The 23,852-nt window shown below is 48.0% G+C and overlaps 1 protein-coding gene across 2 annotated transcripts in view; it reads right to left on the bottom strand.

The window, feature by feature from the left end:
* LOC105181592 (uncharacterized) overlaps positions 1-23,852 on the bottom strand; it is a 30,342-nt gene that overhangs the window by 1,013 nt on the left and 5,477 nt on the right. The window contains exons 2-5 of one of the 2 annotated variants that reach the window (XM_019840638.2): positions 7,579-7,898; positions 2,967-4,887; positions 2,192-2,772; positions 14-134 (exon numbers count right to left, since the gene is read on the bottom strand). In XM_019840638.2, coding sequence (XP_019696197.1) covers positions 14-134; positions 2,192-2,772; positions 2,967-4,887; positions 7,579-7,891 — 2,936 coding nt within the window. In that variant the 5' untranslated portion in view covers positions 7,892-7,898. Of the gene's footprint in view, positions 1-13; positions 135-2,191; positions 2,773-2,966; positions 4,888-7,578; positions 7,899-23,852 lie in introns of those variants that run through there. The other variant, XM_025298071.1, reaches the window with a different exon arrangement.

The following is a 23,852-nucleotide window of genomic DNA, read 5'->3' on the forward strand; positions in this document are numbered from 1 at the left end:
TCCTTGGTTTTACCTGTGTCTCCTCGTAATTTCCAGCTCGACGACGCCTTCTCTCACCGTCTTGAACAATTCAATGACCTCCTGATGTGTGCGTCCCTTCAAGATCTTCCCGTTTAAACTCAGTATTTCGTCACCTGGACAGCAAAACACACAATACTTTAGATACTGAATATTTGAGTAAAACGTAGACATAGAATTGGGACACGAATTTGGTGGGGCTGCGACATTAAACAAGAGAAATGACGAAACAGAGATATTCAGTTTTTAATTGAATAATATTACACAGGAATAATATTACAAAGGAATAAGATGTGACAATAAATAAAGTGTATTTTTCTCTCCAGCGTAGAATTATTCCGGCATAATTAATGAGAGTTTCGCAAATATATTGTTTTTGTTTGTTTGTTTGTTGCATCAGGTCGCAATTTTTACGACATCAAATTTTATCGGAAGCTCGTCATCGCGTTGCGATCGAACTTTAATTGTACAAGTTTGAAGCAAAATTTCCGGGAGTTTCGATGACAATAAGCGCAAATGAGAAATAAATCACTCACGAGAATACCACAGAGCGATCCCGCGAGCGAAAATGTGCCTCGGACGCTGACTGTGCTCCTGCGCTTACACAAATCGAGTAACTAGCAGACCGTTATTCAAGTATGCGGTAAGGGAGAGAGCGTCAACGAGGAAACCGCGCGATATAGGCATTTCGTAAAAACTGACGTGCTTGGTTGAAATTCAAGACGTGAGAACGCAAGACGCGTACCATCCAAGGGACCAGCCGGCGGTATATCGGCATGTCGATTTTCCGCAGATAGTACGCTTGACCGCTCAGCGAGTTCTAATGTATCCGACATACTAACGGCGCGTTATATAAATTTGAAGAAATAATCGAACGCACCGAGTATAAAAGAGAGCCTAGGGAGAAGCAGAGAAAGTTTCTACATCTGGATCGAAATGTCCTTTTTCATCTTTAAATACTTTCATAAACGGGCCCCAACGCGAATCTGTTTATGATGTAAGAAGGAAAATAGTTTATTGGTGCGTATGATTTATCTGCGCGGTGTGAAGTGAAGCGAAAGAACGGCAAAGTTAAGATATTATTCGCTCGAAAAAGATGGGAATATAAAAATTACATATTACACCACTCAGGAAGAGTGTGCGGCTAAATTGAAGATAACAGATTGCGATTAGAGCGAAAGTTACGTTTTCTTTCAACATGGCGACATCAAATTTATCGTAGTCACCCGATGTCAACTTGTTGTATCCCGTCGCAAATGTCTGGTCGCAGCCTTCGCGAGAATCTCGCTGGAGGAGCAACCTTTGAATCCCTGCCGAAAGAGTGGAGCATCTAAATTCTGCAGGCGTCACGACGGAGACTCGAGGAAACGGCTCATTTATGCGGATACCGTTGTCACCGATGACGACACGATACATCATCGCTTTCCGATGAAAAGAAGCGGGAGCGGCGGAGGGAAGCGAAGAGAGAGAGAGAGAAAGAGAGAGAGAGAGAGAAACAGAAGAAAAACGGTAGAGCGCAGCACGATTGTTTAGATATGCAAGCGGCGTTAGCTGTCGGATTAAAGATTCGACAGCTGTCTGGCGAGATCTTCGGCTCGTCGTGGTGAATACGAGGCGAGGACTGCTGGAGGCCAGGCGAGGCCGTCCGTCGAACGTGCGCTCGACGTATCGGCTTGCGCGGCGTTTCCTCATCCGGCGACTGATAGCTTTCGAGCGAAAAATATTCGAGCGCGTCGACGTGATCGTACGCGATGACAACAATTCGAAATCGAGATTACCTCAAGTATCATTCGAAAATTTGAATATGCTCACAAGTTCTGAAACGTTTCGGGTATTCTTTCAGGACTCTCGGTGTGTTGAAAATTTTCAGGATACTCAAAACCTTCAGAAAGAGACCTGCAGAAACTCCCGATCCGAGTGTTTATTCGAAGCGATTTGAAACGTTTCTCCTTCTGAGCGATTTCGTGAATTCATAATTAACTCATAAGATCCAGTAGTCTTTTAGCAGCGAAACCCAACCGAGGGACTTCTGGATGTATTTTGGGCTGATCGAATCGATAGAATGATGATTTGAACGATGTTTAAATTGACGAGAGAATCAATTGAGTCTCTAAAGACTCCTTTGGTCTTTTTGTCTGAATTATTATGATTTTCTATAATTTACAAAGTTTACCTTGGAGCAATGACCTGGAAATGTCGGCCTGGCCACCAGGGAAGACTCTTCTGACGAAGATCCCCATGTCGCCTCTCGGACTATCTCGGCCACCTACGACGCTGAAGCCCAGACTCGGCTTGCCGTAGCCCTTCTCGAACCTGGCCACATGTTTCGTCAGGTAATGCTGAGATTCTGTCGCGGGCTCCTCGGGATTGCTGCTGGTGTCCTTTTGATTTTGAGACAAACGCGAGAGCGGCAGGAAGTCGGGCCTCTTTCTCAGCTGGACGGGTTCGGCTCGCTCGCCATTGTCGGCCGTTACCTTCCTCTCGGCGGACGAAACATAACTCGCCTCGACGTCGATCAATGACATGTTGGAGAGGTTCTTCGCGTTCTCCATGAACTCGAACTCGCTGGATAAATTGGCCGGCGGGTTGTCTTCGAACATTTGCGGCACCGTCTCGTCGTAAGCCGTGGTCAGACGTACGGTGTTGCCGGAGAAGGACCTCAGGAACTCCTGGACTTCGTCGAGGCTCTCCAACGTCTTCAGCTCCTTGCTCTCGACCTCCACGATCTCGTCGCCCAACCTCAGTCTGCCGTCCCTGCAAAGCAGACGTCTTTCTTTTTTCCCTCTTCTCCAAAAGCCACTTTCTAAGAGTCGCACTTTCTAAAAGCGCCCGAAAACAAAATCGTGATAAAACCGAAGCGGTAAAAGTGAAATGAGGGACGATGAGGAGGAAGGAGAAGAAAGAAGAACGGGATTGACCTCGTTCCCCGATGAGACATCTCATCTCACCTGTGAGCGATGCCGTCGCTTTCCAACTGCACGATGATGTAGCGCGGCTCTCCCAGTCTCTGCTGCGCCAGTCGGATCCCCAGGCTCTCACTGGGATCCCTCTTGTGCAAGTGTATGACGCGACATCGGCGCACCCTTGTCAGCGGCTGAATGATGTCGCTGAGGAACCTCGTCTTATCCTGCTGCAGCCTCATGCGATGAGGCGACACGTCCAACATCTTCGATGTTGCGCCCGACAGGAAGTTCAGCTTGTCGTCGCAGCTGGCGAGCCGAGGCTCCTCCAGCCTGGCGACAGCCAGATCCTCGTCAAAGGACGAGCCGTCGATGCTGGGCAACATCCTGCCGGAGCCGCTCCGGTGCCACCTGAGCCCGTCGATCCCTTCGATGTTCATCAAGGGCACCGCGTCCGGTCGACCTTCGTCGACCGCGTCGGAGTGCCGCCTGGTCGTCGCCTTGCCGGCGTCCTGGCACTCACTGGGCGTCGAGCTTCTCATCGGCTTCTCCGCTTCCGAGTCGATGACGCTACTGGTGTCGGAGCTGCATTTGAGGCTCGAGCCCTCGTTCTCGGAAACGGCGACAAACTCGCCGCGAGGCCCGTCGCTGTCGTAGCCGGACTCGTTGGAGCTCACGTAGTGCGACGACAGTCGCTGCTCGCAGCTGGACGACGCGGAGTTTCGCCGATTGTTCCTTATGCTGGTCATCACGTCGAGGTCCGTCGCGCTGCAATTGTCCGGCATCGCGGGTTCGATCCTTGTCGCGGCCAAGGTCACCTTCTCCTGGACAAGCTCGTCGCTGATCTGCTGGAACCCGGTACCCTCTCGAAGCGACAACAGGCTATTGTCGAAGAGACTGTAGCAGCCGGCCGCGGTACTCCTCTGCTGGAAGCTGCTCGTCTCCGCTCGTTCCAGGCGACTGGTGTACCTGTCGGTCTCGTATCCGCTGGAATAACGCCGGAATTCCGTGCAGGAAGTGCGTATCAGTCCTGGGGCGTTCTCCTGATCCCTCGCGGGATTACCGTGACCGGTTCCGCTTCCGATTCTCGATCTCCTGCGGCCGAGAGTGGTGGTACCGTTGTAGGAGTCCTCGATCTTCAACGTCGGGAAGTGCTCCTCCGAGGTGGTCTTGAACAGCCTCTCGTCCTTGGCGACCAGCGAGCCGTGACGCTCCTCGGGCAACACGGACAGCTTCGATCGCAGGAAGGCGTACGGGAAGCTAGACTTCCTCGCCTCCTTCAGGTCGCAGCTGCTGCTCTTCCTCATGCACGACGACGGCTCGTCGTCCTTCGACCGTCCGAGGTCGTAAGTGCTGAAGCTCACCGAGGGGCTTCCCAGCGAGCTGGACGAGCAAGAGTCGCGCCTCGCGCAGGCCTCGAAGATTCCTTGCTCGTTGCCTCGGTGCCCGGACGCCAGGTTGTCGCAGGACACCGTCTTGTCCTTCCTCGCTGATATCTGCAGGTCTATCCCTTCGGAGGGGTCGTCGCCCTTCACGTAGGTCGGACTGTTGTTCAACTGGCTGGTGCTGCAGCTCCTGAACAAGCTCTCCTTATCCAATATCTTTAGTCTCTCCTCGATGTTTTGTGACCTTCTGTTGGTTCTCGTCGAGTTCAGCATTCCGGTGGAACCCATTCGGATGAAGAAGGACTTGAAGGGCGACGGAGACCGCTGACCGGCACCCGGCAATTTTCTATTTAGTTTCTCGTCCAGATGCAGCTTGCTCAACTGCTGGACGTTGATGCCGTTGTTATTATTGTTGGAATTGCTGTCGTTGTTTTTGATATTGTTGTTGTTGTTGTTGTTGGCGCCACTGCGATGAAGCTTGTCGGGTCTTTCCGTGACGAAGCAAACGGCTTCGCGAGACCTGCCCTGCCGAAACGAATCGATCTTTTTGCTCATCCGGCGGCCCCAAATTCCTAGACCTGACACTACGGAGAAGGATAAAAAAAGGATAAAAAAGGAGTCGCGTATCAGTGAGATTGTCGATCGCAGAATCCGTCGTTAAAATCGAAATCACGGTTTTGCGAGCGAGATGTCGTGCAATATACGACGAATTAGTGCAATAAGACGCTGCAAAGTACGCTTCATCGTCATTACTTAATATCGCAGCGCAACAAGAGGACACCCCAATGTTACACATTGAGCGCGAACTAAAAAGCCGTTATTCCGTAATTATTGAATGATTCGAAGCGGAAAAACGGCAAGGGGCAACCGGCTGCTGAATCGCTCGAGTCCCGGTCCTCAATGAGGACGGGCGGAAGGTACAAGAAACAAGGAGTAAGACATTGAAACAGTAGCGCGCCAGCACGGAGAGGGGGGGGGGGAGGGGGCGAAAAAACTGCTCGATGAATAACCACTCCCGCGTTCGACATATGGTCGTTCTCAGGAGGGACGTCGCGGCTATCCGCCGCCATATACGAGCCCGAGGCCGCGGTTCCGCGTAGTTTGGGACTACTTTTTCGAGGTGTCATCCCGGCTAACGGGTCCGCGAGCCGCCGACACATGAGTTCTACATAACGAGAAACGATTAAAAGGCTGCTCGGGTATCGGGCACGCGTGTTTTGCGATCGGGCCGCGGCACGGTACGGTGCGCGAGCAGAAAGCGCTATATTGTGTCGCGCTGCAACAGCCTGTGATTGTAAGTGAGCGAGCTGCGATTAACTGTGTATTACGGTTACGCAAAATGCTGCTCGTAGCGATGAAACCGTTGTAGCCCGGTCGGTTCAACAACTGGCTATCGTTCCATTGAGATCTAAGAGCAGTGGAGCCTGTACGAGTCGCGTGTTCGCGTCTGCAGACTCATCTCGCATATTTCCCGAGGAAAAAATTGTTAGGGTCATTCTCGAACGAAGCATAAGGCCCGATAAGGCTGAAAGTAGGATGCCCTAAAAAGGGATGCCTCGTTATTACACCACATCAGGCCTCGAGATGGATCTTTTAGAGATACCTTAGATTTTACGAAATAAGGCTTTAATAAGGAATACTGATGTGGGCCGTAGAAGGATTTTTTCTAAGGATGCTTTAGATATACAAAATCAAGTGTCTTGTTATAGAAAATTAACAAGATTTTAAGCGTGTAATAAAATTGCCATAGTTTAGTATTGTTTTAGTAGGTACGCTCAATCTGGTTCTTTTAAAGATTTTTTAATTATATCGCAATTAAAGACAAATTTTATTAGTTTTATTAGTCGCCATATTCATTAGTCTCTTCAAAGGATTTTTCTAGTATTGCCTTTGCTTTGAAATGCAGCAAACTTTAATAAAAACAGTAGCAGGATTTTTGTGTCTAAAGAATGCTATATTTTGTCATAAAGCATGCTATATTTTTAAAATAAAAAATTCTTGTTGTACTTACTAACAAGATTATAAAGAAATAAAGAAATTACAGTCTAAATTTCTTGGAAAAGAAAGAACGAATTTTTACTCAAACAATAATAAAAATATTTCCTTATAAGGCCCTATTAATATTATCTTATAAGGAGCCGTTAAGCCATTTGTTACACATCTTGTCTTTTTATCCCTACTAGGACCCGGTTAATGTTGGAGAAAAATAATCAGACCCTTACCAGAGCCCTATTAATTTTTCTACTCAGGTTAGGCTAAATCGGAGATTGTGGATTGTCTGACTTCCGAGGGAGAATTTGCTCATCGCTCATAAAGAACGTAAATCCTTCGCACACGTTCTGACAAGTTTGGAGGAGCATTGATTTCACTTCTGGACAGGAAGGATAAATTTACTCTCTCTCTCTCTCTCTCTCTCTCTCTCTCTCTCTCTCTCTCTCTCTCTCGCACGATTCTCAATCACTATTTCATTTGCATGTTTTGCAGGTTGAGCTCTTTCCATGTAATTTCTGCGCTGAGGTGCACAAAGGGAGCAAGACTCGCCTCTGAATCTTGCCTACGACATCGCTGAGCGAAGTAGGAAACGCAAGTCAGGGTGTTCGCGAGTGCACACGAGGCTCTAACGAGGCAAGTGCGCTAAGCGAGTGATTAGTGAAAGGATGCGATGTTTTCCTGGATTAGCGGTAATTCGCAGCCGCTCGAAACAGAGGCAAGTTCAGCAATGTCGGCAACAAAGCGGCAGTACTTCACCGTGCACCGTTGTCGCCGGGTCGGCGGACATTGAAATCATCAGAGCATGGAGTACAATTCAGGGACATTAGACCCGCTAGATGATGACATCTGCGTGTTGCATTGTTCAAAACGATAATCTGCGACCATTTTGCGATTGCGCACTTTCTCGCACGTTGAAGTCAAAATCTCGTCGAGAGTGTGTGTCAATAACTTCACGCGTAAATTGTAATACGCAGCAAAAACAAGCCTTTTACGAAATTAATTTACTGTACAAATGGATGAGTGAAAAGCGCTCAAGACAAATATCAATATCAAGTTTTAATAATTTAAATTTATCGACCGTGAGTAAGTCCATTACTGAAGACGCATGGAAGCTTAATAATAAACGCGGACGCGCACGTCTCCCGAGAGGAAAACTAAAGTACGAAGATTCAAATTGCGCTTCTACGTGGACGAAGCGACGCTAAGAGGCAATCGAATGGAATAATTTAGACTTGAAGAAAGATTAGAGAAGAATTTATGAAACCGCGTCGCGTACTATTTACCTCGTTGCTTTCCCGGATCGTGCTCGACGATGAAGGCTGGCATAGCGGTAACAGTTTGATAGTCAGTTTCGATGACATCCTGTTCGTCGTTTTGCTTCGATCCGAGCAACGTCTGCATCGCCGTCACGTCGCCGCAGCTCCTCCGAGTGTACTTGCTTCTGGAGATCCGCAGCAAGGCGGTGGCGCTCGGATCCTGACTGCTGTCCCGCGGCATCGGAGTGCCCGACGGCTCGTCCAGGGCCACAGGACTCGACACGGACAGAGCGACATCGTCGACGCTGTGACGCCTCGATTTCGACAGACGCTTAAACATTGTCTAGCTGCAGACCAAAGCGAAGTTGTGATGAAACTTGCAGACAATTAAGCTATTGAAAAGAGCAAGAGCGACAGAGGAGAAAGAGCGAGAGAGAGAGAGAGAGAGAGAGAGAGAGAGAGAGAGAGAAAGGGAAAAAGAGAGAGAGGACAGAATTGACTTTTCTTGCGATCGGCCACTTGCGTGAAGGCCGCTTGCTATTATTTATTTTTTTCCTCATCAAGGTTCCCGGATTTCAGTCTCATGCTCTTACGGTGACGTGGTGATTTACGCACGCGAGCTGAGAAAGAAGAAGGCAGGTAAAAACAACTTTCGTGGAATGAAACGCCGTTGCATTTTACCTTCTCCTATCCCTTTCTCTTATTTCGTATCTCTCTCTCTCTCTCTCTCTCTCTCTCTCTCTCTTCTTCTATTCTCGTCACGTTATCATCCTTGATAACCATTGTCGCCTTTATAACTTCATGCACAAAAGTAGTTGCGGTTACCGCAAGTCATACCGGATGAAAGTCGAGAGCGCAGGAAACATATACGCACACCTTATATAATCAAAGTGTGTTACACTATAAATATAAAAAAGAAGAAGCATTCTTTCGATATCAATTTTGCTCAGGCTCAGACTCGTCTTAGTGCTCGTCTCTCCTCGCCGGTGATAATGTCAGCAAAGGTCAATCTTGCAGTTTCCCGATCTTTGGCACTCTAATTTTTATAGAGAAACCTCACGCGTTAAAGTAAACTGCATCGAAATCGCAGAGTTTCAGTCTTCATCGCTCATTCCCTGTAATGTTCACTTCGCCGAGCGTTCTCCCTGCTTAGGGCCGATTTTTCAATAATGGTTTAAACTTAGATCAAAGTTTAAACTCTGTTCAAAAGCATTAGACTGTTTTTCAATGGATAGATCAGAGTAAAACGTTTAATTTAAAATATAGTTTAACTAAACTGTGAATGAGATGACCGTTTAAACATCGTTTAATGGATCAAGAAACGTCGTTAAACAATATAGTATCTCTATTACTAAATTTAAAATCATATTGTTAAATATTTATAAAAGTATAAAATATTTGTTACGATGTTTTATAAAGAATATTATGAATAGAGTAGTGAAGATGAGGACATTTTAGGATATATAAAACAAGTCAACATGAGAAAAAATCATATTGTAAGACGAAGACCAAATCATTTTGAAATTTGAGATGAAAAAGGATTTCTTCAAAAATTTTGCTTATCTCCAAAGCTACTACAAAGTTTATATATTAATAAAAATAAATTCAAGACGTTGTTGAATCACCAACTGAAAGGTATTAATACAATGTGTCATATAAATTAAATGACATATATAAAATATTTTTCAATTATATTAGTTATTAATTAACTAGTTGCAAAATATGGTGTTTACTGATAGTGAATATTATGCAAATAGTATAAAATTTATTTATATTATATTTTTTTTACTTTTTTCAGAAATTAGGCTCTTTCAGTATGTATGAAATGATATTATTAACATTAAGATTTTGTGCTGGTGGATCTTTTTTACGTAGGTGATTTTGTCATTGGTGTTTATAAAAATATGGCAAGTAAAATAATTAATAAAGTTTCAAGGGCAATTACTCAACTTAGACTTGCATATGTAAAATTTCCGAAGAAGATATTGAAAGACTTCATGAAAAGGTTTACAATATTGCAAGATTTCCACGTTGTGTGGGTCCCTTGGATAGACTGCGCTCATATCTGAATTAAATCTCCACATGTCTAAAAGTGACCCCCGCACAGCGATGACTTTTCGTTGCCAACTTAAGAACAACAAAGGTTCATCTAAACTGTCTTCAGCGTATGCTTGAAAAACATACAAGATGTAAAACTGGGTTTATAGATCAAGGAAGGATCAGATAATCTTTAGTTTAAACCACGATTAAAAACCCGGCCCTTATGCCCATTTCTACCAATCTTGGTTAACTCAACCGATTGGTTATCCCAACGAAATTAACCAATCGCATTTGTCGTCAATTAGAATTGTTAAATGCGATTGGTCCGTTCCGATGGAATAACCAGTCGGTTAAATTAACCATGGTTGGTAGAAACGGACATTTAGTCGTTCACAATTCGTAAACTGCCGATGCCGCGGCGTCTCCGCGTCGAACATCGCGTCATTGAAAAATAACGCGATAGAAGTGGCACGCACCTTGTACACACCGTTGCTGGACTACACGAGACTAGAGAAAGTCTCGTTGCGTATGCAGGAACTGCATGTTCGCGCATGCATTTTTGCAGTCGTCGAATATTGCGCGATTTCACATAACGCGCATAGCGCAGCGCTCGTAATGCGTTCACGCTGACGCAGCATCGTCATCGGAGAGGTCGCATTATCAGCGGGGAAGAAGAAAGATCGGCCGACATTCTTGATTTCACCGCTATCGACATCCAATGCTTTCTATCTCGCCCGCGAGCGCGCCAAGTTGTCCCAGAACCGGCCGTCGCAACGGATACGTATTAATCTGCGATTGAAACTTCCTCATGTCGCAACTTCTATGTCAAGTGCACCTCGTTACGTGGCTCTTCGTTTTGCGTCGTACTTTTTCGTTTCACTTGTCGATCGTTAGCGGTGCCTCTCGGACGCTTGCATCACGTTTGGAATTTCCTCCCCGACGATAGCATCTCGCCGGGGCGTTTCTGCCTTCGTATCAATTTCTTTTCTTCTCTTACCAACGTTTCAATTGCCCGCCGGCCGCCGGCCATTTCGCGCTCTGTCATTTTGTTACCTGCGAGCTAACATTACGCGACATTATTTGTCTCGCAAATCTATAACGCACGCACGCGCGATTCCCGCCGACGTCGACGGTCACGTCTTCGTCGCGAGGTGTCGAATCGAGACGGACCCGCGTCCGCATAAACTGCACCTTCGCGACGTCGCATTAGGAGGGCTCAAGGGTGTTTCCGGCGTGTGCACGCACGATTAAGTTTTCAATGCGATTACACGGTCAAGTGGAAGAAGAAACCTACGCGCGCAGCGGACGACATCGGAAACTGAGGAGCGCGAGGATGATTCTTTCGCAACTGACGTTTTCCTCTTTTTCTTCAACAAAGCCGTCTATTTTTAGCCCGTATGACGTAGTAGCCGACGGCAGTGGGGGTTCAACGACCCAGGCCGGAAGAGATACAAAATAACACGAGGACACTCACACGATTCCGGCGAATCGTGCGATCGAGCTCTTCGAGTCCGATCGGGACTGGCGGAATCGATTCGCCCGGACGAGACATTTCGGTTTCGAGCCTCGTCGGCGGGGAGTTTTTCCGCGCTCCCGCATCGTCCGACCTCGCGGCCCGCATACCTACGACTAGCCGAGCATATCTCCGAGCGATTTAAAAACCGATCTTGAACTAGCGCGAACTGTCCGGCCACCTGCAAATTCCGCGCGCCGCGCCGCGCCGGGTCGAACTGGTTTCTCAGTCGCCGGCGATATTAACGGCATATTACGTTGATCCTTTCGATCCTCGTCAAAATAAACGGCAAGCTCCGATCGGCAACCTGACTGCCTAGACAGAGATCGCGAGGCCGCAATTTTATTTCGCCTCTAATGATCGTCCCACGGCGACGCTGGCGCATCTGTTCGCTCCAGGAGGAGAGCCGCGAGCGTCAAAGTTTCTCTCGACGAGAGAGAGAGGGAGAGAGAGAGAGAGAGAGAGGAAGAGAGAGAGAGAGCTGCCCGGGCAAAAGGCCGTTTGATCCGAGGGACAATTCGCGATTGGGACTTTCCGTGTGTGTGTGTGTGTGTGTGCCGAAACGTAGCGCGCTCGCTGATCACCGACCTGCCGCTTCATTTACCCCCGCTCTGCGTCGCAGATATTGTGTTACGCACAAACGGGTAACGAGAGGCCAGCGGAAAGGTATCGGATGTTGCGCGGCATAAGGGCAACGTCGAAGCAGAAGGGGTTGCATCCGTCCTCCTTTTCCTCCTTTTTTCGGAAAGGCGCGGTCTTCGACGAATATCGACTATCCCGGAGCGCCCGGGCGCTCCTCTCGACGCGATACGACCCCTGCGCTGGTAAGACGATGAAGCGAGCGGGATTGTTTATTGTCCGAGTCGTTGAGCGAGCGGATCACCGCTTTATTAGCTCGTCTATGGCTATACGAAGAGCTGAGACTGCCAGGATATGGCAGAAGCTCGTTTCCCAATAAATTTCCCCGGGCTTAATTGGCGAGATGTTTAATGTCGAAGAAGAACGAATAATGATCTCTCTCTCTCTCTCTCTCTTTCTCCTTCACTGCCGTAGCCGAGAAACAGCGCGAGGGAAAGGCAGAGGGGAATTTACAGCTTCAAAGTTATCGCAGCATCTGCGATTGGAAAGTTATACCCCGAGGTTTACGGACACCTGCCACGTAGTCGCGCACGCGTACATAAAAAGTGTTTAAAGCGCCGACCGGAAAATAGGAGTTTTATGCTGCGGCAATCGTAAAGTCGAGTTATAATTATGCGCGAGAGCGCGATACGTGATTAAAGCGAGCTCGAGTCCGGGATATCACGGCTGTGAGATCTGTCGATTTACTACAGCCGCGGACAGGAATCGAATCCGTCTCTCCTGCGAGCGCGTAATTTCGGCGAGCTCCGAAAAAGGATTTTGCGAACTGGCCGACGTGTGGCGACCGAGGCGACCGTCGCGAGTCGCCGCGGATCGTCCGAAGCGGACAGGCTCGGCCGGACACACACGTGAGCGAGCCGAGCGTGAAGTATTTACGACGGCAGATAAGGGTGTATTTCGCGTCATTATCACCGTCCGCGGGCGAATGTCTTCCGTCTCGTCAGCCTCCGCTTTTTACGGCGCATCTGGACGCGCTCGGCGTAACGTCCGCGCGAGCGTGCGTGCGTGAGTGCGTGCGGTGCACCGCGCTGCGGACGTAATTGTATAAGGCGGAGGGTAGTCGACGCCTTAGATGGTTTCAAATACAGCGGCAGCGCGAGCCAGACTCACTCGGCGAGTGCAACTTGGTCTCCGTCTAGGCAAAAACTAGGATAGGCCTAGATGGCTCCTCGTAGCTCTCGCGGCCGCGATGGCCAGCGACGGCGCGCGCGGAGAAAAACGCAGCGGCGGTCACGTGGCGCGGCGAAGGAGAGAAGAGACCAAGCGTCTGTCCCCCTGCGTGTACCTGCGCACGCACGTGCGTTCGAGTCTTCGCCGAAGAGTTCCCGTACGGTAGTCTGCAGCCTGATGAGACATTGCAGTCCAGCGCACCGATTCTCTCGAGTGGCGCTTCGAGCGAGACCGAGAGCTTTCCTCGTGAATTTTCACGAAGCTCGAAGCTCGAGCGCGGTAACGTCTTGCCAAGCTGTGCTTGAAAAATTGATGGGATGAGATGATGCAGGCGGGCACAAGAGTGCGCTTTAATAAGAGTTTCGGGTCGAGTTGAAATCTTCTCGTTTTCTTTTCTCAAGAAAGTTTGAGGACAGTTCGATAACAGTCTTATATTTCAAACTCCACCCTGACTTTTCTTCAAGAAAAAAAGAGAAGACCGGAGAAAATTTTACATAAATTTCCGTCGACGAGACTTTACAAAGATTTTTATTTATTTATTTTGAAGATTTTTGGAAGATTCTACTCCCGTCGTAAATACTTTACGACGCTCGACATGTGTGCGAGCGAATCTACTTTGGACAATCCGAATATTTCATATAAATTTCCATTTAAATTTCATATATCTTATTTTAATATATCATACGTTACATTAGACACGTGTAATGATTTGAAAAGAAAAATAAATGTCTACTTATTTATGACCTGGTAAAAATCTACAGAGAGGAATAAAATATAAGTGCTCATGCAGTCGCAACGAGCGCGATAATTTACCACCTTGATTATTGAGAGACTTTTGCGATACACCGGAGATTGATAAAATATTCAAGACCCCCGGAGAGGATCTGAGGAATTTCCGGCTTGGAACAATATCCGGGAAAAGTCAAGACTCTCGTCGCACGCTCGAGGTGATTCGATGTGCTTGAGCCCATCACTACGCGCGCGTATACGCACGACGTACGCGTCACCGAAGAAAGAAGCTGCAGAGAAGAGAAGCGCGCGAGAGACCGGGAGAGAGAGAGAGAAAGAGAGAGAGAGAGAGAGAGAGAAAGCGAGAGAGAGAGAGAGAGAGAGAGAGAGAGAGAGAGAGAGAGAGAGAGAGAAAGCGAGAGAGAGAGAGAGAGAGACGCGGCTAAGCCTTGGAAGGAGAGACGCGGGAGAAGCAAATACTGCCGGGATAGGTATATATTCAACGTAGTCGACCGGACAGTGCACTGAACTTGGCAAGAAATCCAAGGTTGCACGGCTTAATGATCTAGTTTCTTCGACGAAGATATGATTCACCATTATGCATTCACTCGTCGTGCCGCACGTCCGTTCCCGCAACGCGTGCGCGCGATGCCATCCGGGACCTTTCGCGATACGCCCGCGTGAAAATCCGCGATCCGCAACTTGGCGCGCACGTGTGCGATCTACGCCGATAATCGCGCTGTATGACCTTCGTTCTCTTTCTTCCTCTTTTTCTTCTGTTTTTTTTCTTTTGCTTTTACCTACCTACAACTATGTTTAATGTAATTTTCTTCGCGTGAGTCAGCCGCGCATCCATCTCGTTATTCCGCTCGTAGGAATATCAAGCGGCGACGGCGCTTTCTTTAAGGAGGGAATTACATGCGGAGCAGGCCGTTTTTAAGGCTATTTTTGCGAATTTTTTTTAACAGAAATGGTTGGATCGATGGACTTGAAATTTTCGCAGCGTATTCATTAATGTTCAGAGTATAAAATAAATTTGTTACTATCTATGTGGAAAGTACACATGAAAGTTTAAACGCGTTTATCTGGAAACACCATTTTCTTAAACTGTCGACACGATTACGCACGATTTCGCCTCTACCTCGGACACAGTTATATTTTATTTTATTCATTTTTTAAATATGATTACAAGTTGAAAAGTTTCATTTTTTTGTGCAGTCATTGTTTTTCCAAATTTGGCTTTACTGCCTTCATTTTGGTATGGACTATAATGGCAACCGTATATTTTGAAAATCTTTCTCAGTTTTTGGTTTCAGAGTAGTGAGAAAAGCTCGGAATTATGTCGACAGTTGTGATTGTTGTTGTGATGTCGATCGGTTGTTGTGATTCAACCAAATTTATTGTATACTTTGAACATTAATGAATACGCTGTGAAAATTTTGAGTCCATTGATCTTACCGTTTCCGTTAAAAAAAATTCGCAAAAATAGCCTCGAAAACGATATAATAAAACTTCTGCATATAATTCCCCCCTTAAAAAGCGAACGCTCGCAAGATTTATCATGCTAATCGCGCAAACACACAGAGCCGCGTCATCCCACGAGACCCACAACGACCCACCTGTACGCGGCCGACGATGCAGATTTCGGCTAATTTCGTCGGTGCCGCGACGTCCAATTAAAAAAGTCCCCATTAGCCTCGCAAGCGGCTCGGAAATGTGCCATTGTTTCGAATCAATTGTATTTGAACTTTCGTCGACGCGGCGCGGCGCAACGCAGCGCGGACGGCATTGGCGCCTCGAGGCGGCAAGTGCGAAAGAGAAACCCGGAGAAAACGACGATGACACGACAGGCTTTTCTTGCTGAAACTTCGCTATTATTGATGCTTATCGAAGCACATTAGCGCACAACAGCCGGTGTAACTGTTCCCCCTAATCTGCCAGTGGCGCGTACAGCTGCATCATGCCGCGGAGGCTCTCCGAGGGAGCTTCTTACCGGCGCGTGTAACACGTGGATGTGCGATTGCGAAGGATGCAAAATCAGGTGAATCGAGACACAGACACACAGACCGAATCCTTTGTGCGGCGGCGCGAAGAACGCGCTGCATCATCCACTCGGATAACTTGTGCGCGCGGGGAAAAAGTATAGGAGAGGCATATACGTGTAGTACGTCCCTGGTTTTTGCGTAAATAATGCGGCCTCGCGCAGTTGTGCGCGTAACAGCGAAAGATGCATGAGCTCGCCTCTTTTCCCGCGAAGCATACGCCTTAATTCGCCTTGAACATCGAATCGGATTTATTAGCCGGCTCCTCGCTCCGAGCGTGTGTGTGTGTGTGTGTGTTTGTGTGTGTGTGTGTGTTGACACGTCCGAAAACACGTTTTGTCAACATTGTCGCGTCGCCCCCGAGCGCGCATATATAATCAATCTTGCATAAAATTAACGCGCTGAGACCTGTCGCGCTTGTCGATTCGACGAGATTCCCGCGTGTGCCGCGTGAGAGAAAGCCCGTGGAGGCCCAGAATAGATTCCGCTCAGCCGCCACGACGCCGAGAGTGCGATATTTATTTTGTTAAAAATGACGCACGATCCCGCCGATATTGGCGGGAATAAATTAGGCCTTTCACGAACGGCGGCTGGACCGTGAAATCATGTCAAGGAAAGTCATCCGCGTAAGAACGTGTCATTATTTCGCAAGACGTCCTGCAAGCGATATATAATAACTTATGCAGCCTCAAAGTGGATCGTGTCCACGCGATGTTGACCTCTCCGGGGAGTCATTACGGAGTCATTTAAGATTCCGATTAGGAAAGGTGAATATTTCCCAACGGCGCGACGAGTTTCCGCGCACGATTTTGCGATCGCGACTTTGGCGACGCGATCTAACGATTCTTTCCCAATCGTGATGAGCGAGGCTCATTTGCGTCAACAATTTGCACCGTATTGTGTGAGACGAGGAAAATGAGTGCGACGCGCTGCGGCCGGTCTGATATCTCGGAAACGTAGATGAACGCACATAAACTGGTCCACGAGCAGAAATAGAATCCTACGCGTGGATCTATGGAAGTTAGTCGTCCTAGCCTTGAAACTCCTATGCGTTTTCCAGGAAGGCATTTTCCCAGCCAGGCCAGCCGCTGCATCTGCCGCGAACGACTCGAAGAAGACCTCGCGTTTATTGTGAAATTCAAAGCACGCTTTGCGCGAAGATTTTCGGCGGGTCCCTTCGACGAGCGGATGACACTTCTTCTCGCCGAGAAGAAGAAGAAGAAGAAGAAGAAGAAGAAGAAGAAGAAGAAGAAGAAGGAAGCGCATTCTCCCTTCGGGAAGACGCAGGAGGCAGGATAATAGTCCGCAACCGGCCTGTGCGATGGCAGGGCATCAGCGTCGGCGACTTGGCATGATCGGATGATTGCTCGATGTAGTTCGTCTACCTTGTCGCATTAACAACTACGTGATTTAGATGTAACGGTGCATCAACGAGATTCCCTTTTTCGACACGTCGTAGACTGACGGAAAGCGAAAAGAAGGCGCGCCGTGGGAAAGGAGACAAAGAGTCTCTCGTGTCTCGTGAAGCGAGGAGGACTCTCCGGATCCGTGACGATCGCGCGCTCTCGCCTCTACAAAGAAAGAAAGAAAGAACGAGAGATGGGAAAATCAAAAGCGCGAGAGCGACGCGATTCGAATCGAGCCTATTCGATAGCTCCTCCACGCTTCGCGTCTACGTCCCTCTTCTTCGGCTCCTGAGATCGCTCCTCTCTCCCTCTCGCTCGTTTCCTCATTCTTTCGCTTCTCTCCTTCTCTCCGCGTCTCTCGACATCAGCTTCGCTCGACCTCTAATTCTCGGACGAACAAAAACTTAATCGGTCGCTTCCTCCGCTCGCTGTTACGGTTGCAACAGAAGAGAGAGAGAGAGAGAGAGAGAGAGAGAGAGAGAGAGAGAGAGAGAGAGAGAGAGCGAGCGAGCGAGCGAGCGAGCGAGCGGGAGAGAGAGGATGAAGGGAAAGAATGACGAGCCCGGAGGGTTAGCGCGACGATAACGAAGGGGAGGAGAGGAAATCGGGGGAGAGAATAAGAAGGAGGCGAGAGTCGAAGACTGGCTTTTCCTGCAGAATACGATCAGGATTACCTTCCCGGCGTAATCTACATATCCAGTAGCTATAACCGTCTGAATTCATTTAGTCGCGCTTAGCCGCGATATCGTGTAGGTGCAACACGAAGCTGCCGCTCACAGCCGCAGCCGGTTTTACTTTGAGACGCTCGCGCGCTCCCGGCGCTGTCACGTCGCAGGATCGTGCGTAAAGGTGCTCCATCAAGGCGTACAGGTCGATTGACAGAGTAAGAAACGGCGACGTACGGGAGCGCGATGAAAAGCGAACTCTCGACCTGGGAACGACGCGATTGCGTCGGTCGGAGAAACAAACGTGACTAATTGGCGAAATGAGCCGCAGGTAGGAAACGAGAGCCGCGACAATGATAATGCGAAGACAATGCCGAAGGTGTTTCTCGCCTAGTTGACCTCGTCAGGCGGAAAGTGCAGTGTCACTTTGATCGCAGCTGACTCGGACCGCGCTAAAAGAAATTATGCAGTGTAACTTCCCTGCATAAAATGTCGGATTGAAAAGTATTGAAAAGTATTGACATTTTGAATACTTCTGAATTCTGCTTTCTGACCTGAACAAAGGGATTAAAAAGTATTGGTTCGCATTCAACTTTGCCGCGCTGAATGCGAGACGACAATGCAAACGTGAATGCTTTGCATTGAAAATGTTTGTAAATTTTTACTTTCTTATTATAAGGAATTGTTTCTTCTTTCTTTATTTTATTAATTGAACTAAAAAACATTTGTCTACAAAATTATATATTGTCAAACAATCAAATATATTTTATTTCGCCCTTATGCATATAAGATTTTCACATTCTATTCCCCGTATCGCATTGAAAAGTATTGGCCCGCGATCCAATCCGAGATTTCCGCAAAGCAGAATTCACGACGAAATCTCGTGCGAATGCGAAACAATACTTTTAAATACGATATTTTATACAAGGTTGCAACGGGTAATTAATACTTCATTAGTACGACAAGCAGAGTCCGCTTTAATTTTTGAAAAACATTTTTAGTTGCTTGTTAGTACCTCGCTTACGGTAAGATATAGCTATCGATTTTTCTTTTTTTTAATTAATAAACTCGAATTGCGTAACGTTCGCAATGGCGGTCGGTGCAAGGAGAGAATGTCGCTCGCGCGCGAGGCAAACAGAAAACATTTCGTGCGAAGAGAATTACATTATTACATATAATATTAATTTAACCAACATGTGGCAGCGGGTCTCGTTCTCTTGACGAATTGGATATAATATTTAGCAAGCGGCCGGCGGATGAATAAATATATATATTTATGTAAATAATTCAGCCACTGGCCGCGGGCTGCGACGACAGGATGCGCGGTCCACTTTCCAACATCCGACAGAGCCGTAATCTCGAATAAGTGTCCGTCGCGAGAGAGTCCATCCGCGGCATGTTCGTCCGCTTTTCCCCTCTTTCCTTTGCTTCCTTTTCATTTCCTCTGCTCTGAGATTCCGTTACCGCGCGCGGCGTACAAGTCCGTCTCGCGCAAGAGCGAGCGAAAGATGAATATTCGCGGCGAGCGGCGAAAGAAAGGAGGAAAACGCGGCAAGGTCTAGAAGCGAGAATTAAGAGAAGAAGCAGAGAGGGGAAGGAGGAGAGAAAGGAGGAAGAGGAGGAGGAGGAGGAGGAGGGACGAGTAGGAACGTGCGTTCGAATGAGCTTAGTACGAGGAAGGAGAGAGAAACATACCCGTTTCGCATTCTGCAGCGCGCTAGTCAGCGGCTAACTATAAGAGGAGCTAACTATAACTCCAAGTTTCTACCCGCGCGACTGCTATTTCGAGGTTCCCGCGCGCGCGTTGTCGCACCGCCAAATCCTGACCCCTATACCCGGGAGAGAGAGAGATCCGGCCGCCGTCGCCGCCGGCCACGCCGACGCGACGCTGCGCCGGCCGGCACCTGCGCAAAAAAATGCGGCGTGTATGGGAAACGACCTTCTGCAAAAATAAATCGATCCAACCCTCGATATGCAGCGTAAACACGGATATCGTCCCTCGGCGAGGAGATCGGCTCTCCTCCACCTCCCCCCTCCCCCCGTGGCTGGTATTGCGGGAATTTGTGAAAATTCGGAGTGCGATTTTTCGACGATTTTTTCGACGATTTTCCGGCCGATGGAATTTATGGCCGAGAACTTTTTTCTTATTTTTTCTTTTTAATTCAGTATTGCTCGCAGGCTGTTGCGAATCTTGGAGCAGCCTTTCAATTCTTCGCGGCCAATTCGTCTCGTACGCGCATCGATTTTTTATATTTGCGTAATTAAAAGCTGACTCGATGGAGCGAATTCTACGACGAAGAGGCGAAGATGAAAAAATTGAGCAACGGCGAGCCGTGTCATTCGCGAGCATGTCGCGGAAAATTGGCGCGAGTTAACACAATAACGATTATTACTACCCGCAATGGCGCGCTCGCTATTATTAGCGAGAACAGCAGTTTAATATCCGCGCGTTGTACACTTTGCGAACTATGAGTCGCGCCGCGCGAGCACGCGGCGGCGGCGGCGGCGGCGGCGGCGGCGGCGGCGGCGCTCCACTTCTCTTTAGTACGAACTCACGTGTAATCATACTAGCGAGTTACTACACATAATTCTCAGCTGCTTCGTGCCCACCTGAGAGACCGCGCTAATTTCAATTAGATTTTTCTTACGTTCACGGGGTCGACGTACGGCCGACGATGACGCTTACTACGCCGCTTTACTTCGTTGGCGAAATCCCATTATTTATTTACGAGAGAGAACGCTGCTGCGCGCGTTCGCCAACGAGATCGGCCGCCGCCGACGGCGACGACGACGACGCGGACGGGTCTTCGGCTTCGGATAAGGTTACATCGTGTGCGCGACACGTGTGAAACGCGACATCGATACATCAAACACGACGATTTAGAACGTACGTCTAGAAATCAGAGATTACACCGCAGAGAGAGAAAATCTGCCGCGCGACCCCGTTCACTCTCCGGCTGCACCACCTGCAGGATCGAGACTCGTCGTGACTTTCGAACGATTAAAAGGAGCGAGCGCAATTAACGTCGAACGAGCGACTGGATTAACCTTGCGCTCTTGTTTCACTTGAAAACGCTTTCTTGCTCCGGCGAGCCGTTGCGAAAATCGAACCGGCCCGAGTATCGTATGTTCGGTGTACCGTCAAGATCGCGTGTATCCGGCGGATCGGCCGGCCGAGTATCCTCGGATCGCGCCGCGTTAACCTTGTCGGTTTCCTGAACCTTGCAGAAAAAACGGCCCTTTTTCGCGTCCCGCTCACGTCCGCGTATCACGAGCGCACGCTCGCCGCTAAATGCAGCCGTCTGGCGCTCGAGTTGAAGTAACACTGTTACTTTCATGCGATTCAAATGAAGCCTGCTATCAGATCACCAGGCTCGATACTCGGAATACTCGCCGTCTTATCGGCAACGCGTAATTTAACTCGACGTTACACTCGAGTATCGAGAAATTCTTCTCAGTCGTCGCGCTCGCATATCTTGGAAATAAAGATCAGGATGGCGGAGATGAATATCCTACCCTGCTTCGAGAAAGAAAAATTTATAGGTTAAACTTTATTTGCTTAAAACAATTAAATTTATGATTAAAATTTATAATTTACGAAAAATTACTGTCTCCTACTTTACAAGTTCCAAATCTTCATTGTTCATCCATCAGCCGCAACATGCGAGGATCTTTCTTTCAATGATCGGCGAGATCAAAGTAAAGATGCGACGTTCTAGCCGAATTCACCGTTAAATCTTAAACCGGGATTTCTAACAAATTTCTCCTAAATGAAGGTTGAATTCTGTTCCTCGTTCGCGGAGATATCGATTAATCGATTGTCGCAGCTGACAGGGCACGTGCCGTCCCCTGAACGATTCTGCGACTTTCACGGCGGAAAGCGGAAGAAACGGACACCAATTTCCCTTCGCCCCGCCGAACTAACGAATTACGTCTGGAATAGCAGCCGTCGTAACGAGCGATATCTGCCGATATTATACGGATGGAGGCTCTCGCTTACACGAGGTGTCCCATTCCGCGCGTACTATGTCCGTTCTGCATCGTTAATACAAACGACCCCTGGATCCTTCAGACACGTTATTGCGCATGCAATACACCTGTTACTCTACGCGTTGCGTAAGTCTCCTCGGTGGCGAGCCCACGAGTCAAACTGACCGCAAGAATTCCGAATACTTTCACTCGATGCTGGCGCGCGCGCTCGCGCGCTGCAGCGCGCAGTGCAGCGCGAGACGGGCCGAGAAAGTAGCCCGATATGTGCAGCAGAATCTGATAACTGCGCGCGAAAGAGAGCCTGACCGAACCAGAGAAGAGGCCAGAGGCGAGGAAAGGTGACGAAAATAAAATTTCCAACTCGCGCGCTCGCGGCACGGTGTTACGTGCGAGCACGCACGCGCGTGGGCGAGCGCGTACGCGAATGCGAAACTGCAGAGATATGCATTCCGCGTCGTTCCAGCATCATTCACGGATAGGTGTCATGTGACTGGCGGCCTGTTATTCTCACAAGTCGTGTTCGGGATGTGCGACGCCGAGCGCACGCCACTTTGCAAGATGCCCCGCGAAAATTGTGACGGCGATATGTTTATGTGATATATTGATTAATTGATCGCCTCGCTGCGTCGATTACGTTACGTAAGCGAGGCAAACTCGCCGAGACTTGTGGATTCTCGAAAATCCGTCGAAAATCCGTCTGGATCTGTTGAGAAAAGGTTGTCTTTCGAGGGGGTCCATAAAGCGTCTCTTACTTTGGACTTAATTTGTCACTTGCTGTCACAATTGCAGTTGATTTGTTATTCATCAGATTGCCGGTGAGCAATGGATTTAATGAATCAATTATCCGATAAGATACACGATACCGTTATGCTTCATTACGATTTGCACGCAATAATACACGGCTGTGAAAAAGGCTGTGAGAAAAACTAGTAAAATGTGTAAAACGGCCGTCTTCGGGGACAAACCGAAAAACAAGCATGACGTAAGGCGATCGGGTTCACAATTATGCACGCACGCGAAGGCTGTGCGCTATGCAAACTAACTCGGCCACGCCGGCTAATTCGCTGATGTTATCAATTTATGATCACGCGTGCGCGATTCAGCGTGGCGTCAGCCGCGACTATTTTGAGGGAGAACAAAAGCGAAAGCTGCCCGACGAGAGAGACGCTCGCTCGGATCCACGCGAGGACTTTTTCCTTCTCGTAGATTCGAGGCACGCATGCGAATTTTGCAATACCAATCTGAAATCACACCGTGTAATTGCACACCGTGCAATTACGCTTAGAGCGGTCACAATCGCGGCATCTGAAGCGTAAAGTGAGTGCTAAGTTAGAAGTTCCACATTAACTCTGTAATGACTCTGTAATAACAAAGTATCAGACAGCAATTTTCGCCGCCGACACACTGTCGAATGATCGATAATGCGCCACTAGTAATCTTGCGCTACTTCTTCATGGTGTACCCACGCGATAAAAATTAGAAAGTCTTAATTTTTAAGGTTTAGTTAATCTTTTCCGATTTTCGACAACTTTCAATCTTTATTTAAAAATCAATAGATAGAAGCTTCTCGCTAGATTTCCACCAGATTATAAAGCGAATGCGTTCATAGTTGTGAATTAATTATTATCTTGGACCGCGCGAGACGATACGACCAATTGTAAATTTTTATTCATGGAGCGTCGTTTAGCACTGCTCGGGTCAGGATTTCTTGCAATCATCCGAAATTCGTGAGCCTGTAATTATTAGGTGTAGTAGTTATAATTCTTTCCGATTCTCGACGATTTGCAATCTTTGTTTAAAAATCAATAGATGAAGATTAATCAATGAAGATATTCTCCGTTGTTATCGATGATCTTTCGCCATTTATCGAGCAGTTGCCGAATTCCATCACGATAGAGACTCGGTGGCTTTGAGGCTATAATAAAATCATCGATGAAATTTCGTACGTCGTCAGCTGTCGAAAAGTGTGTATTGGACAGTGCATGCTGCATCATCCGAAACAAGTGAAAATCTGATGGAGCCAGGTCTGAAGAATACGCCACGTATGGGAGAACTTGCCAGCCTAAGTGTAAGATGCTTTCCTTTGTGGCTTCTGCTGTATGCGGTT

This window comes from Harpegnathos saltator, unplaced genomic scaffold, assembly GCF_003227715.2.
Source record: "Harpegnathos saltator strain DR-91 unplaced genomic scaffold, Hsal_v8.6 scaffold203, whole genome shotgun sequence".
NCBI classification, from domain to species: Eukaryota; Metazoa; Arthropoda; class Insecta; order Hymenoptera; family Formicidae; genus Harpegnathos; species Harpegnathos saltator.